The sequence below is a fragment of the Vespa mandarinia genome, chromosome 14 (assembly GCF_050613455.1).
Source record: "Vespa mandarinia isolate Hongniang chromosome 14, ASM5061345v1, whole genome shotgun sequence".
NCBI classification, from domain to species: Eukaryota; Metazoa; Arthropoda; class Insecta; order Hymenoptera; family Vespidae; genus Vespa; species Vespa mandarinia.
The window spans coordinates 2,471,268-2,487,500 of NC_140823.1; the positions used below are offsets into that span (position 1 = coordinate 2,471,268).

The 16,233-nt window shown below is 27.1% G+C and overlaps 1 protein-coding gene across 1 annotated transcript; it reads right to left on the reverse strand.

The window, feature by feature from the left end:
- Positions 1–7,793: 7,793 nt before the first annotated feature.
- Positions 7,794–13,121, reverse strand: LOC146872544 (uncharacterized). The gene is made up of 6 exons (XM_085661388.1): positions 12,231–13,121; positions 10,798–10,922; positions 10,378–10,602; positions 8,877–9,012; positions 8,173–8,302; positions 7,794–7,988 (listed from the first exon to the last, which is right to left on the reverse strand). The coding sequence occupies exons 1-6, from the start codon at positions 12,510–12,512 to the stop codon at positions 7,903–7,905; spliced, it is 984 nt and encodes a 327-aa protein (XP_085517514.1). The 5' UTR covers positions 12,513–13,121; the 3' UTR covers positions 7,794–7,902.
- Between the last annotated feature and the right edge of the window lie 3,112 nt (positions 13,122–16,233).

Sequence of the window (16,233 nt, forward strand, 5' to 3'; positions counted from 1 at the left end):
TTTTTTTTTTTCTTTTTCCTTTTATTTTGCATAAGGCATAATTGTTATCGTGGAATTGAAATGATTTCATTTGAAATGATTTAACCGATCGATCGTTGCTATTCCTATTAATTCTAAATATTTGATCGATCAGTAATACGAATTTCTAAGACTTCCTGTTAGCCCGATTTCATTCGTAAGTGGAAGAAAAGTAAAGGGCGTCCATTTGAAAGAACTCTCGACATATCCTCGCGATAGTTGATCGATCGTATATCGGTAAGTGTCCCCAAAAGCAAATTGACGAGTTTTTCTCGGGACACGTTCTCCTTTTTACAGGAACGATGAATAAATCAATCTGAATAAAATACAGAACGATATAAAGTGGCTCGTACTAGGTCTCGAACGTTTGCCGGATATGTTCCGACGACATTTCTGTAAATTTTAACGACGAAATAAAATCGATATTGCCCGTTTATATCGAACGATAAAAGTCGAATCAAAAAAGAAACCCTATACCTTTGTAGAATAATAATCGAATAATTCACGATCGTATTCGTATGTTTTCATTGAGTTTCTATCACAATCGATAAAATATAATTGTTTAATAAATATCAAGTTTTTCGTTCAAGTGCGACCATAACTTTGATCTAAGATTTTTTTTTATAAATATCGCCGCCGTTCGTGCGAGAGATTATTATTGAAATTTATTTATTGTGCCAATTGGAAAATCGATTGATAAATATAACGGACGAAAGGGATCGTTCGTGATTTTTTTAAATGTTCATCTCTTTTATTTATTATTTGCATTTTCTCGTCTTTTTTGGTTTTCTGTTTTTTCTTGTTTAATTATTTATTTATTTATTTATTTATTTATTTATTTATTTATTTATTTATTTATTATTTTTTTTTCTTTTTTTAAAAGACCTTCTTTAAAATCATCCTCGCCGTTTATGATGATATATTATTTTAAATTTATTCATCGAGAGAAGAACCGGAAAATGGAGAATTTATTTAAATTTATCCGAAGGGATGAAAAAATTGACAGACGAAATCGATTTAACGGAAATCCTTCGAAATAGCATTATGAAAAAATATATTAGTTTACTAGATCAATCAAACACAAACGAGACACAATGAAAAGCGTGAAATAAATGTATAATTGTTGTATATAATTGTAAAAAAAAAAAGAAAAAAAAAACAAGAAAGCAACGAGAGAAATTATTTAATAGATAGACCGGATATGAAAGGAGGAAAGGATGAAAGAACAAGAAAAAAAAAAAAAAAAGATCGATGAGAACTTTTCGAAGAAATTTCTCGAAGAAAAACTCGCTCTCTCGAAATAGTATCTCTGATATATATACATATATATATTATACATATATATAGAAAAAAAGAAAAAAAAATCGTCGGAAGAGATCGAACGAATAAAAATTCTCGGATATAATCTATTAAAAAAAAAAAAAAAAAAAGAGCAAAAAGTATCTCGTAGTTAAAATACACCGACATCGATCGACGATCAAAGAAATAAAACAACATGGGACGCGTTTCTCCAGGGGGGAAAAAAAAAACAAAACAAAACAAAACCAAAAAAAAAAACCAAACCAAAAAAAAAAAAAAAGAAAACAAGTACGTCAATATTATATCTGGTAAAAAATGAGAAACAGGGAAAGAAAAAAAAAAAAAAAGAAAAATGAAAAAAAGGAAAGAAGAATAGAGAAAAAAGCAGAAGAACAAAAAAATCGATCGATAAGAAGCTCGTATATGGGAGAAGAGGAAGAGAAAAAGAAAAAGAAAAAAAAAAAGAAAAAAAAAATAAGAAGACAAAGAAAAACAAGAGAAAGGAGAAATATTAAAAGTAATAAAAAGAGATCGTCGAATGGAATACTTCCCTCTTCTACAACCCCACCCAACCCCCTATGAAAATTTTTACATGAAATTTTTCGAGTGACCGTAGAAAGAGAAAGAAAAAGAAAAAGAAAGAGAGAAAGAGAAAGAACACTACGAACTTCGCTCTTTCGAAAGATATACTAGAAGTTCGCGGTGTTAAAAGAAAAAAAAATAATAATAATAATAATAATAATAAAAAAATAAAAAAAGAAAAAGAAAAAGGGGGAAAAAGAAAGAATAAAAGACTAGAAAAGCACGAGAACGTCAAAAAAAAAAAAAAGAAAAAAGGACAAAAAAAAAAAGAAATAGCAATAAAGAACAGTGAAAACGAAAACGATAAAGGACAACGCGTTAAGCGAGGGTACGTAACTCGATGTTACGTTCCTGGGGGTCGTTCGTGTTCATTCGAATGATGGTGGGGATGGCCAAGAGCGTAAGGGTAGGGATGACATGAAGGGGAAGGCAAGAGCAGCGATGTAACGTCGATATCGCGTTCTATACCGGGCGTCGCGACGCCGAGTGGGGGGTTAGAAGGGTATAGGGGAAAGTTTCACATGGGTAAAATAATCGATAACGCGACCGATACGTATGTATTTGTGTACGTACCTACGTAAATACATGTACGAGAGGTTACTACATAGAAACGATCACGTGGTCATATTAAAGCGCTCGCGCGCATCAAAGAGAAAGAGAGATAGACGGAGAGCGAAAGAGAGAGAGTGAGAGAGAGAGAGAGAGAGAAGGACGAACCATTGGAAATATATTCGTGTACGTGTAAATACCTATCTATGTGTATGTTTGTGTATGTCCTCGTTGTAGAAACGTGCAAAATCTATCGAATGTATGTACGTACGTACGTATGTATGTATATATATATATATATATATATATGTGTATGAACGTATATATGTATATACGTGATCAATGATAAAATGAATAAATCAAAAAAAAAAAAAAAGAAAAAAAAAAAAAGAAAAGGAAAAGTTCACAAACGATTCGTGATATTTGTTTACGTATGTATCTACGCATAAAAAAAAAAAAAAGAAAAAAAAATATATCATAATCGAAATAATTCCCTTATGAAATGATAATTATTTGTAAGAGGAAAGAAAAAAGAGAAAGAGAATGAAAAAAAGAAAAGGTAAAAATGATTTTTCATCGTCGAATCATAATGTTCGTTCTTTTTTTTTTCTTTTTTTTTTTTTTCTCTCGATCGATCAATTTTTCTATAAAATTGATTATGTGATTTATTTCGAATTTATTTCGTAAGATCCGATTGCGCGGGAAAGAGATCTAAGGATCGATTGAACACGCTCGAATTATGGTGTACATAAAACGAATCTTTCTCTTTCTCTATCTATCTATCTATCTATCTATCTATCTATCTATCTCTCTCTCTCTCTCTCTCTCTCTCTCTCTCTCTCTCTTTCTCTCCCTTTCTATGCTCTTGCGTCTACGTCTAACCCCCTCTCTCGCTCCTTCTCTTACACTCTTCTATCTATATGTTTCTCTCCCTTTCCCTCTCGTGAAACGTTCATCGATTTTCAAAGCTTTCGACGAACACTGCGCAAGGCTTTCTCTTTCGCGACACGAGGGTGGAAATTTTTGGAGAAAGAGGTCGATGAGAGAATCTCTCGGATCGATAAAATTGTTTTCCAATGAGAAAGAGAGAGAAAGAGAAAGGGAAAGAGAAAGAAAGAAAGAGAGAGAGAGAGAGAGAGAGAGAGAGAGAGAGAGAAATAAAGAGATAATTTTTTTGTTACATCAATAGACCAATCTTAATTGATCAATGTTTGTATCATAGATAATTATAAGATAAATATTACAACATGATATAATAAAAATTTTATATTATTATACATTCTGCATTATTTATCTAAAATATAAATATTGTATTAATTTAATAAATATATTTATTATTTATATATTATTTATATTTTATTTATATGTTTGTCGAGTAAATATTGATTTATTAAAAAAGTGATTAATAAAAAAAGAAAATATATATACATATATATATATATATTTATATATCGAGAATTTATTTATTTATTCGATGATCAATTAAAATATAATTAAATAAATCGTAAATAATATTGTTTTACCGAAGTCTGAAAACAGCTTGTTAACGAAAATAAATGTTTCCTTAATATATAACGTGTTTAATATAACAAATGAGGATATTATTAAGTATCGTATTGATAAATTTAATATCACGTATTTTATGTAACAAATGAAATGTTTCCCTTGTGTACTTTTTTTTTTGTATTTATTTCTTTTCCTCTCTTCTCATTTCTTTTAATTAAATCAACCCTTTTTATTCACTTAACTTATACTCATTTTATACGTATTTGTCGATCTATGTATTATTCGAACAGTACAATTAATTTTTCACGAACTCGATACATCGAATAGTCGAAAGTTCAGTGATCTACTTTCGTAAATGGAGAAAGAAACGTTTCGTTACATTTCTTAAAATAACAGGAAAGAAGAAGAATGTAAGAAGCACCAGGTGTATACACCTAAATCAACTTATTATTATTTAATTTTTATAAATACAACCAGGATCGGCATTAACTGGTTACCTGATTCCCCATATATAAATAATTAATACTCGTTAATTGTAAGTGTAATTTCATATTTATAAATAGATGGAATTTAAAAAAAAAAAAAAGAGAGAGGTATATATATATATATATGTGTATATATATATATATTTTTTTTTCTCTCGAAAAAGATGCTTAATGAGAATTAAAATGATTCTTATTTTTGCACCCGAGATGCCCCTTTCATTGACGTCCCTTGGCATCAAACACCCCTATATGCTCTTTAAGCTTAAAATGCTTGGTGGATTTGCGTCGGCCCTGAACACCACAAAAGAATAAAGAAAAATACATTTAATTTCATTTATTCAAATTTCCTTTTTAATTTCCCTTTTCTCCACGTAATTGAAAAGAATTTTTTTATGTTACACATACGTCGCATAATTTTGACAATTTTTGATAAAAAGTAATCTGTAGTAGTATTTAATTTTTATTACATTTCATCACGATGAAAATTAATTGTTACTTAATTTGTACAATCTTTAATATTATTTGAATATCGTATGTATTAATTATGTTATAATTAATATGTTACAATTATATCTAATGTAAGTAATTAATAATAAAATTATTATAATTTTTTCGATAAACAGAAAACAAAATTAAAAATTCGTTTACAGTTAAACGATACAATTAAATAAATAAATTTCTTATTAATAATAATAATATATATAAAAAAAAATTCTTAAGAAAAATATTAATATAATATAATAAATATATCATGTCGTATGACGTAATCACATTGTCATATTAATTTAATATTAAATACATGCTATATATTAGTGTATTAAGCTTTTGCGTTTGTTCGTTAATTCTCGAAGAAAAAAAAGAAAAAAAAAAAAAAAAAAAGAAAAAACGATAAGAGAAACGAAAACATAGCCCATATAAGTCGTTTGTAAATGTTTTCAAGATACAAAAATTGATATAGATCTTAATCGTGCAAGGGGAAAAATAAGAAAAGTCGTCGAATTAAAAAGGAACGATAAAAATGAAAATAAAAATAAAAGATAAAAGAGAGAAGAAAAATTGTTATTATTGTATAGTAACAAGAATGGAACAACAAATGAAACGTCTCGTGTCGACAGGTTCGACGAGGTTACATCGAAATATTACAACGAATGCAACCCTCTTGTTCGAAAGTTTTGAGGCACCGTTTATTCGTGAGAAGGAAGAAAAAGACCCCCTCCTCCAAAAAAAAAAAAAAAAAAAGAAAAAAAAAAAGAAAAAAAAGAAACGAGAAAAACACAGACCAGAAAGGCAGTTGATCGGTTTCCTTTGACCACTTTGTCATAGTGCCGAGAGAAACGCTTTATAGCACGCGTTCGAGACGGTGGTTAACATATAATCGCGGGCACACGCGAACCTAAGGATATATGCTAGATGATAGGGGCCTAGGAAAGAAGAGAAATAAGAGAAAGAGAGATAGATATATAATATATATATATACATTTATAGAAAGAGAAAGAAAGAAAGAGATAGATAAATATATATATATATATAGAAAGAGAGAGAGAGAAAAAGAGAGAAAGAGATAAATAAATAGAGAAAGATAGAAAAATAGAAAGAGAGAGTGAGAGAGAGAGAGAGAAGGAGAAGGAGAGGTCTTTGGGTCTCTTAGTTAAAAATGGAGGGGGCCCCCTGCGGTAAAAGAGGGCTCACCTGCCGCCAGGTGCGACTCTTCGAGCCATCTGCATGAGGGAAAGAGCTCGTGCCACGAGACCGTTTCCTTTTCTCTCTCTCTCTCTCTCTCTCTCTCTCTCTCTCTCTCTCTCTCTCTTTCTCTCTCTTTCTCTCTCTTTCTTTCTTTTCTCTTGGTTTTTTTTACCTTGCTTACTTACCTCCCTGTATTGTATCTCTATCTATCTATCTCTCTCTCTCTCTCTCTCTCTCTGTCTTTCTCTTTATATATATATATATATATATATATATATATATTTCTTTTTGTGTTCCTATAGGTACGGGTATATGTATTTATGTATGTACATATAAATACGAGGTAAAACCAATACTAACTGAGCGCGTATGTCGTGTCTTATGCACGCGACATAATTACGATGCTATACGTCATGGGCGACGAGCACGATGCTAATATCGATGGTGGCGATGGTGTTGGTATTGGTATTAGTTATGGTGGTAAGGGAACGATTATGATGATGATGGTGGTGGCGGCTTCATGGCTCTACTGAAAGTTAAATACCTGAAACCCTGAAATGTTCGTTTCCCTTCTCGTTGGGATCGACTTTCATTGAAAAACAAAAAGATATGGTATAGAAGAGGACAAAAAAATAATAGACACTTCGATAATTTCTCTTTAAAAACAATAAAAAAAGAAAAAAAAAAATATATATATATATATACTTTTTGAAACCAAAAAAAATTTTTTGTATTCTTCCGATCGGAAATATTTTTTATATTAAAATTATAAACATTATTTAGAATTATTTTTCAAAATGTAGAACGTCATTTGAATTTATTATTATTATTATTATTATTATTATTATTATTATTATTATTATTATTATTATTATTATTATTATTATTATTATTATTATTATTATTGTTATTATTGTTATTATTATTATTATTATTATTATTATTGTTACAGCTGAATCGAAACGATTCTAACGAATTGTATTAATTGGCTCGTTTTTTTTTCTTTTCTTTTTTTTTATTGAACCCTTAACGATCGAAAACTACTATAACGTCGATAATCCTTATAACTAATTTTGATCGTAATAAATATTCTAGAAAAATTTACGATGGCTTAAAAGAAAATTGTTAAATAATTTGTTTTTTTTTTCTTTTTTTCTTTTTTTCTTTTTTTCTTTTTTTTAGAGACGTAGTCGAGTAATGAAAGAGAAAAAACAAAAAAAAGAAGAAGACAAAAGAAATAGATACATGTTCAAATTAACCACTAAGATCGATTAGAACGATAAGGATTATATATATATATATATATTTTTTTTTATGTTTATTTATTTATTATTTCTTTTTTTATTTATTTATTTATTTTCAAACATTCACCATCAGTTTTGTTAAACATTTATTGATTCAAGTCGATCAAAAGAAGATCCTCGACTTATTCCTCCCATTTTAATCGCAATTATTGTCTACAATTTAAAATCAAAATTAATATCATTTTTTAATACGATAAGTGAGAATAAAATTTCATAGGAAATAAATTGAGAATCGGGAGGAGGGGAAGGTGTTGGAGGAAGGTATGAAGGAGAGTATATAGGGATGATGGTGCAATAAAGTTTTCATTCTTTTCTTTTTTTTTTTTTTTTTTTTTTTATGTTTTCATTATCTTTTTGTCTTTCTTTCTTCTTTCCTTCGTTCCTTCCTTCTTTGCACTTCCTTGTCTACGATAATTCTTTCACAGGACAGAGACATTATTTTTTTTTTTCTTTTTATTTAAACATACTCTTTTCATTTAATCATACTCGGCGCCTATCGTTATACTCATGTCCTCGGATACGATTTTGGTTTGGTGATACCATCGATTGGTGTCCAAGACAACTGGAAAAAAAAAAGAGAAAGAAAAAATTACAAAATGCGATCGATAATTATATCTATATATATAATAAATTATAGATGATAATATATATATATATATATATAATAAATAAATAAATATATATATATATAATCATATATTAGATTGTAATAGTTATAGAAAATCATTTGTTATTTTAATGCTAACTTATCTCTCCAGTTCTTACGACCACTTCCAATTGTTTACACGTGTAATGACATTCCCTCGGTGGCTGTAAGATCCATAGCTTCTCACCCCTTATTTGTGCCTGCCATGAAGGATGCTCGACGTCGTCGACCTAGAAGAAAACATTATAGATATTTAAAATCGATCGGGTCGCGTTTAAGACGAATGCAATTTTTTGAAATAGAAAAAGAAAAGGAAGAAGAAAGAAAGAAAGAAAAAAAGACGTAAAAAGAGAAACGAAGAAAATTTTTATAAGGTTGGTTATTTTTTTTTTTTCTGTTGGTCGAAAAAAATAAACTTCTAATTAATTAATTAATTATTATTGATGAATGTGTTATGCTGAGATGAATTTCTTTTGTTTCTCTTTTTTTTGTTTTTGAATAAATATCAATAAATCGATATTGAATAAATCGATTTTTAACTAATCGAAAAAATAAAAAATGTTGGCTCGTTAAAACATAGCAATAATAGTAAATAATAATAATAATAGCAATAATAATGATTAATATTATGAAATGAAATAAATGAAAATTATTTATTTATAATTAGTGAAATATTAAAAAAAAAAAAAAAAAAAAAAAAAAACGTATACCAATAGATTATTTTTCTCAATCAAAGATAAATACGATTAATAATATCTCATTCGGCCATTTGATAAATAATACTTTGTTATTATACGGACTCACGTGCATCGGTGCGCCATAACCATGGCTACCCATAAAAATCCAATCCGTTTTCTCACTTTCTGCGGTAGGTGGTAGAAAATATGGTCTTTGATAATGTTGCCTGAGCACAGTGCCAATTTCACCATCGCAATTGCTCCTACGAATGCACATTAATTCTCCACACCAACCCCCACTTCACATTTATCATCGATGTTTAATAAATTTCGTGAAAGACGAATTTAAAAACAAGGAAAAAAGAAAGAAAGAAGAAAAGAAATGGACGAAGCAAAATAATATACTAATTAATTAAATAATTGATAATTAATTATTATAATTATTCGTTAGTATATAATATAAAAAATTACTGTTCTAGTTCGATATGAAAATAGAAAGAGAGAGAGAGAGAGAGAGAGATAAAAAAGAAGGAACGACAAAAAGATTAGAAAAAAAAAAAAAAAAAAAAAAAAAAAAAAAAAACTTTCTTTTCTAAGTAATCGTACTCTACTCTCTGCGTAGTTAGTGTTAGTTCTTTTTTTCTTTTTCTTTTTTTTTTTTTCTTTTTTTTTTCTTTGTAAGCTCGTTAATGCGATTATGTGAATGCGTGCGCGCGTTTCTATCGTAACGGTTATATGGAGACCTATCAAGTGCATCGGATAATATACCCTCGAATCCCTTTTTCGTATCTATCTTTCTTTTTTCTTCTCTTTTCTCTCTCTCTCTCTCTCTCTCTCTCTCTCTCTCTCTCTTCCTCTCCCTCTCTGTCTTCTTCTTTTCGTTAAGCTTTCTTTTTTCTTTTTTTTTTTTTTTTTTTTTTTTTTTTTTTTTTTTTTCGTTAAGGTAAAGACTTTTATTCTATCTATAACTTACATTATAAAACCTTAACTCGATATTATTAATTTATCGATCGATAATATAAAAAAAAAAACTAAATAAATAAATAAATAGAATAACTTGAAAAACAGAAAATATATATATATATATATATGTATGAACAAATTAATTGTTTATAATTAATATATTTACTTTATCTCAAATTGATTCAATTGTTCATATATTTATTTCAATGACAAATTTATTACTTACAATTGAATTATTAACATCATTGAAAATTCATCATTTATATATGCATATATTTAATATCCTACGTCTGTTCATTTATAAAAATAAAAATATCTATATAAATAATGATAATAATAATCGTAAAATATATATTTTACTTTTTTGATAATCTTAATTTGATAATCATCGATAAATAATAAAAAATATTAATTATATTTATATTTATAAATTTTTTTTATACATATATGTATATATATGTATTAATTATTAATAATTAATATATTTACTTCATCTGACAAATTCATAATTTATAAAATTATTATATTTAAAATATCAATACATATATATATATATGCATTAGTAAATTATAATAGCGTAAAATATATTTTAATTTATAAATATCAATTTAATGATCGTTCATATGTTATAATAAATAATATTGATTTAACACGATATTACTTACCAACCAACGTACCAAGGCTTTGTACCAGCCTCGAGTAGAGATCGACTTTGACTCATATTGAAAACGTCCAATAAACTTCGAAATTCGGTTTTGTAAGGGAAAAATTGGCAACCAGCTTGTTCACCCCCGTAAAGGGATTTAAAAAAAGAATAACTGAAGATTTTTGTCGCCGTCCAATTGGTCATAGCGTCCATTATTATAACCGGTCTTCCAGAATATGCATAACTGATTAATGAACATATTAAAGATCATTCCAGAATTTTATTTATTTATTTATATAAATATTTTTTTTTTCTTTTTTTTTTTTTTTTTTTATTAATAAAAAAGTCACAAGAGATGGAAAAAAAGCAAAGAAGAAAAAGAAGAAAATGAAAGAAGATAGAAAATTCATAAATCGTTTCAAAATTAATTTCATAATACCGTTCCTCAAAATGCACAGGATCCACGTTCGATATCTTTTCGACATTTTGTACGTCCCAACATATCGAACAATCTTCCGGCGGTCGAAATATTTTCTGAGTTAATATTGGAAATTCCACTAAGCACTGGAAAAATTTATATATCGTTCGTCGTAAATGATGATACTTTTCTTTTTTTTTTCTTTTTTTTCATCATTAATAACATCATTTCGTTCGAATGAAAATAATAAATTGATAATAATTATCACGTTATAATATAATGTACTATATAGTAATTCATCGTGATTGCGTCCACTAATATAGCCACTAAAATTGATCGATTAACAATCACAAAAATATTTTAATAATTTACATTTCCAATATATATAAGCAATGTTACATAATATACTGTAATGTTGTATTAAGTTGTATATATCATTAGTGTAATATTAAATCGGCGAATAAATAACGTAAAACTTTTTCTTTAATGTTGCACATGTAAATTTAAACATAACTATATATAATATAATGTTACGTTAGATTATTTCGATGAATCTATTTAATTCGAATTCATTTAATTAATAATATTGATGTAGTATAGTACATTATATTATAACGTTTATATGTATGTATTAAGTTACCTCTATACTGTTGTATCATTGAATTAAAAATTATTAGAAGAAAAAAAAAAAGAAAAAAGAAAAATTACGTACATATATATATATATATATCGAAAAGTTTTGCACAATTATTATAAACAAATACGAATCATTTCGTTGTATAAAGATTTTAAATTTTACGTTAAGGATGAAAATAAAATTGTTAATTAAATAATTATAAATTACTTTCTCACTCTCTCTCTCTCTCTCTCTCTCTCTCTCTCTCTCTCTCTCTCTCTCTCTCCTTTTTCTTTATTTTCCTTTATAATATTATAAATATTAATAAATAATTATTTTTTCTCGTTATAGAATAGTACGAATAACAATCTATAACATTCTCTCCATTTTCTTTCGATAATATCATAAATATCATTGAAATGATTATTTCGAGCCTGTTCTTTTTTCTTTTAATTACAAAAAAAAAAAAAAAAGAAAAAAAAAAGAAACCAACAAGAATAAAAATCAGAACAAAAAAAAAAAAAAGGAAAAAGAAGGACAAAGCGAGCGGTCAAAACTTCTCGAATAGAAGTAATGTGTTAAATGTAAATAAAAAAAAAATAAATAAATAAATAAATAAATAAATAAACAAAGTAAACAAAAAAAAAAGAAAAAAAAAAGAAAAAAGAAAAAGAAAAACAAATGAAAAATTCACTCTCGAATCGAGAAAGAGAGAGATCGAGAGAGATCGAGAGAGATCGAGAGAGAGAGAGAGAGAGAGAGAGAGAAGGAAAATATAAAAGAAAAGAACGAAACGAAAAAAAGAAAAAGAAAAAGAAAAAGAATACTATACGATTACCTTATCGTAACGATATGTCGATAGGACATATTTCCAAACGAACGATCCAACGAGCCAAAGCAATAGTAAGCATAGGATCCACAGGTGTTTACACCTTATCCTTATTCCAATCGATTTACGTCGCGTATTCGCACGCAAAAGTACGACAGCACGTGACAATACGTTAACTTCCTCGATTTTCTTAATGATCGAATTAAGATCCCTATCGACCAATTCGTATGACTTTCTTTTAGAGGAAGAATCAACGTTAGATCTATCCTCGATCCTTGTTATCCCTGTCATGATGATCCTGAGATAGTCCGTGGCGAACTGATACGAAATCCTTTCTCTCTACGTCACAGAAGCTACATCCATACCACCTCTCTAGGATATTCTACGCGTTGATCGGAACCGCGCATCGTGAACGGAGTGATAGTGGGCAGAAGGGGGACAAGGGGGAAAGGAGTGAGAGGAGGTTTGAAAAGAGAGAGAAAGAGAGAGAGAGAGAAAGAGAGAGGGTTGGGCAAAAGTATGAGAGAGGAAAAAGGGGTGGGTGGGTGGTAAAATACATCAGTTCCCTTGTTCATCGAGCTGTGAAACGAGAAAGAAATCCTAGATCGGAATTACCGATTGATTTTACCTATCGAGTCTAGTCTCTCTCTCTCTCTCTCTCTCTCTCTCTCTCTCTCTCTCTCTCTCTCTTTCTCTCTCTCACTCTCATTTAACCTCTCTCACTCTCTCTCTCTCTCTCTTCGATCGAACATGGCCTGCTGAATCGAGATATCGTCCGCGTTTGTTATACTGGGTGAGGAGCTGCTATTTTATTGTTATTGTTGTTGTTGTTGTTGTTGTTGTTGTTGTTATTGTTGTTGTTATTCTTCTTCTTCTTCTTCTTCATCTTCTTTTTCTTCTTCTTCTTCTTCTCTTTTTTCTTTTTCTTATTTTTTTTTTTTTTCGTTTCTTTTTTCGTTCGTTTATTTTATCTATTCCTTTTTTTTTCTTTTCGTTTTCTTTTTCATCCTTAAAATCGAGACACCTAAATAACTCGAAAAAGAGTGTTTTTAAGAGGAAAAGTTTGGACGAAGGTTTTTTTGTTTCTTTTTGTTTTGTTTTATTTTGTTTTGTTTTGTTTTGTTTTGGGGTGCAGGCAAGGAACGTACGACGTGACAATGTATTATTTATTTTCGATTCGGTTTAATCGTTGTCATGGTTATTTCAAGGTCGGAGTTTTTTTTTCTTTCCTTCTTTCTTTTTGTTTTTTTTTTTTTTTTGTTTTTATATATATATATATATGTATATATATATAAATCCACAATAATTTTTGATCGACGGCATCTTATTTTACAGGAAAAAATAGAAATAGAAAAAAATAGAATAATTTGAGTCGGAAATATTTGTTTATAATTCGTTATTATTAATGAAAACTATTGTAATAGTGATGATGATGATGATGATAATGATGGTAACAGCGAAGAAAAGTTTTTATAAATAAATTAAAAGAGTAAATAAATCAAAAAATTTTAGAATAATCGTTTACCTGCGAAACACTCGGACTGTAACTTTTTTACGTTTCGATAAAACGAATTTTGAAAAAATATTTTTATCGGAAAAGAAAAAAAAATATGTTTTCAGATATATATATATATATATATATATATATATATATATATATATATTTTCAGATATATATATATATATATATATATATATATTTTCAGATATATATATATATATATATATATATATATGTATCTGAAAATTGTTGAAATATTTATTTACGAAGTTCAATTTTCGGGAAAACATATACGTACATACGAACTCGAGTTTGACTTGCAGATTTAAAATTTTAAATAATAAAGAAAATTTAAATACTATAAATTTATTTATAAAAATTATTTGATTACTCTTATTAAAAGAAATTAGAGAAAGATTCTCTTTACGTTTTTAACTTTATATATTGAAATATATCAATTTAAATTTCTTTATTAGATTATATATTAAAAAAAAAAAAGAAAAAAAAAAAAGAGAACAATTAATCATCTTGAAAAATTCAATTCAATATTTCGTTCGTACGAATTTTTATATTATTATATCGTTGAGAGGTTAAAGAAAAAAATCAAATTGAATTTTCTTAAATTTCTATTCAGTTACGATTAATTATTTCTTCTTTTTTTTTTTTTATTATTTATTTTTCTCTCTTTTTTTTTTTTCTTTTTTTTTTTTATATTCTTAGAAACATATATACTTGATGTAAATGAATACGACGATATATTCGTAATAATATATAACACCAATAATAATGAATGATAAATAAACGGGATCAAACGAAATCTAATATATACATCTATACATATCTCATCTCCTATTTCTAATATATTAGATTTCTAATATAATATATTTCTAATATATTAGGAAACTATGAAACGGGCGTTGAATGAAAATAAATAACTAAACAAAAACGCCCGTTTCATAGTTTCCTATCTAATATATAATACAAATTTATAAGAGGGATAAGGACGGGAGAAGGGGCAAAGGGATAACAACGATATAATTCTACATGTGGGCGAGTTCGATTTAATACCAGTCTTCTTATCTTCTGTACCAGGTGTTGGGTTGTGCTCGATGAACCGAACAAATTTTTTTCCACGTTAAATAATGATCATCGATTTGAACGAGTTTACCATTTTCCATCCTCTTTTCTTTTCGTTTCACACGGATATGAATTTTTCCACATTGAATACTTTAGAATTTACATTTGATTTAACTCAAATGCATCTATTATACTTGTTATTTCAAATCATTGCGATTATTATTATTATTATTATTATTATTATTATTATTATTATTATTATTATTATTATTATTATTATTATTATTATTATTATTATTATTATTATTATTATTATTATTATTATTATTATTATTATATCTTTCGAAAGTAACATCTTGAATATTTGTATCACCGTGTATAAGAGAATTATATTGTAAGTGCGTGTAGATGTAATTTTTAATTTGAAGAAAAATTTAACGAGACTACGTCCGTCCATTTTCAAAAAAATATTATATATATATATATATATATTTTTTTTTCTTTTTTGTTTCTAAAAGTTTATAGAAAAGAAAGAAAAAAAGAAAAAAGAAAAGCAAAAAGACTTCGATGAAAAAAAATTTATTCGTATTAAGTATAGATATAATTTTGAATTAAATTATTAACCCCAATAATGATGGAATAATTTTCAAACTTTATTAAATTCACATTTAATGATTTTAAATGTTATTAATTTAATAGACGAAGTGTAGAAAGAACGAACGGCGCGAATAGACGCTACCCTTTGCACTATGACGTCATTACTGGAATGATACTTCATTTAATTAATCCTCCCTAAAGCCGTGTAACTCTGAAGTTACATGCACACTTTTATGTATCTTTTTTTTTCTTTATTTGTTTTGTTTTCAATTTTCTTCTATTTTTTTTTCCTTTTTTTTCTTTTTTTTCTTAATTTTCCCTTCATCTTCATAGCCGCAAAATTACTTGTTCCTTTTTTTTTCTTCTTCTCTCTTTCTCTTTTCTTTTTTTTTCTTTTTGCTTCTTCTTTCAAACATTCGAAGTTCCCTTTAATATTTCTTTTAAATATAAATAATACTTAATAATTTAATATAATGATAATATATTATAGTACTATTATACTATAACATTTTTTTTTTCTCCAATATTATAATCCTACTGCATACGTTAATGACTATAATGGAATATTTATATTAGTATAATAAATATAATATACTATATTATAATGTAGTATACTATTATATCATAATTATATATAGATAAAGTATATATCAAAGTATAAAGTATATATCAAAAAATATGCATGAGGAACGTTGTTGAGAGAAGTTAGGTAGATTTTTCTTTTACTTTCTTTTTTTTTTTTTTTTTTTTTTTTTTTAATTTTCTTTTATTTCTCACCTTAAGGACGTATCACCGAAATTGAAAAACGTAATTTATAGTTATCTTGAGAAACGAAAA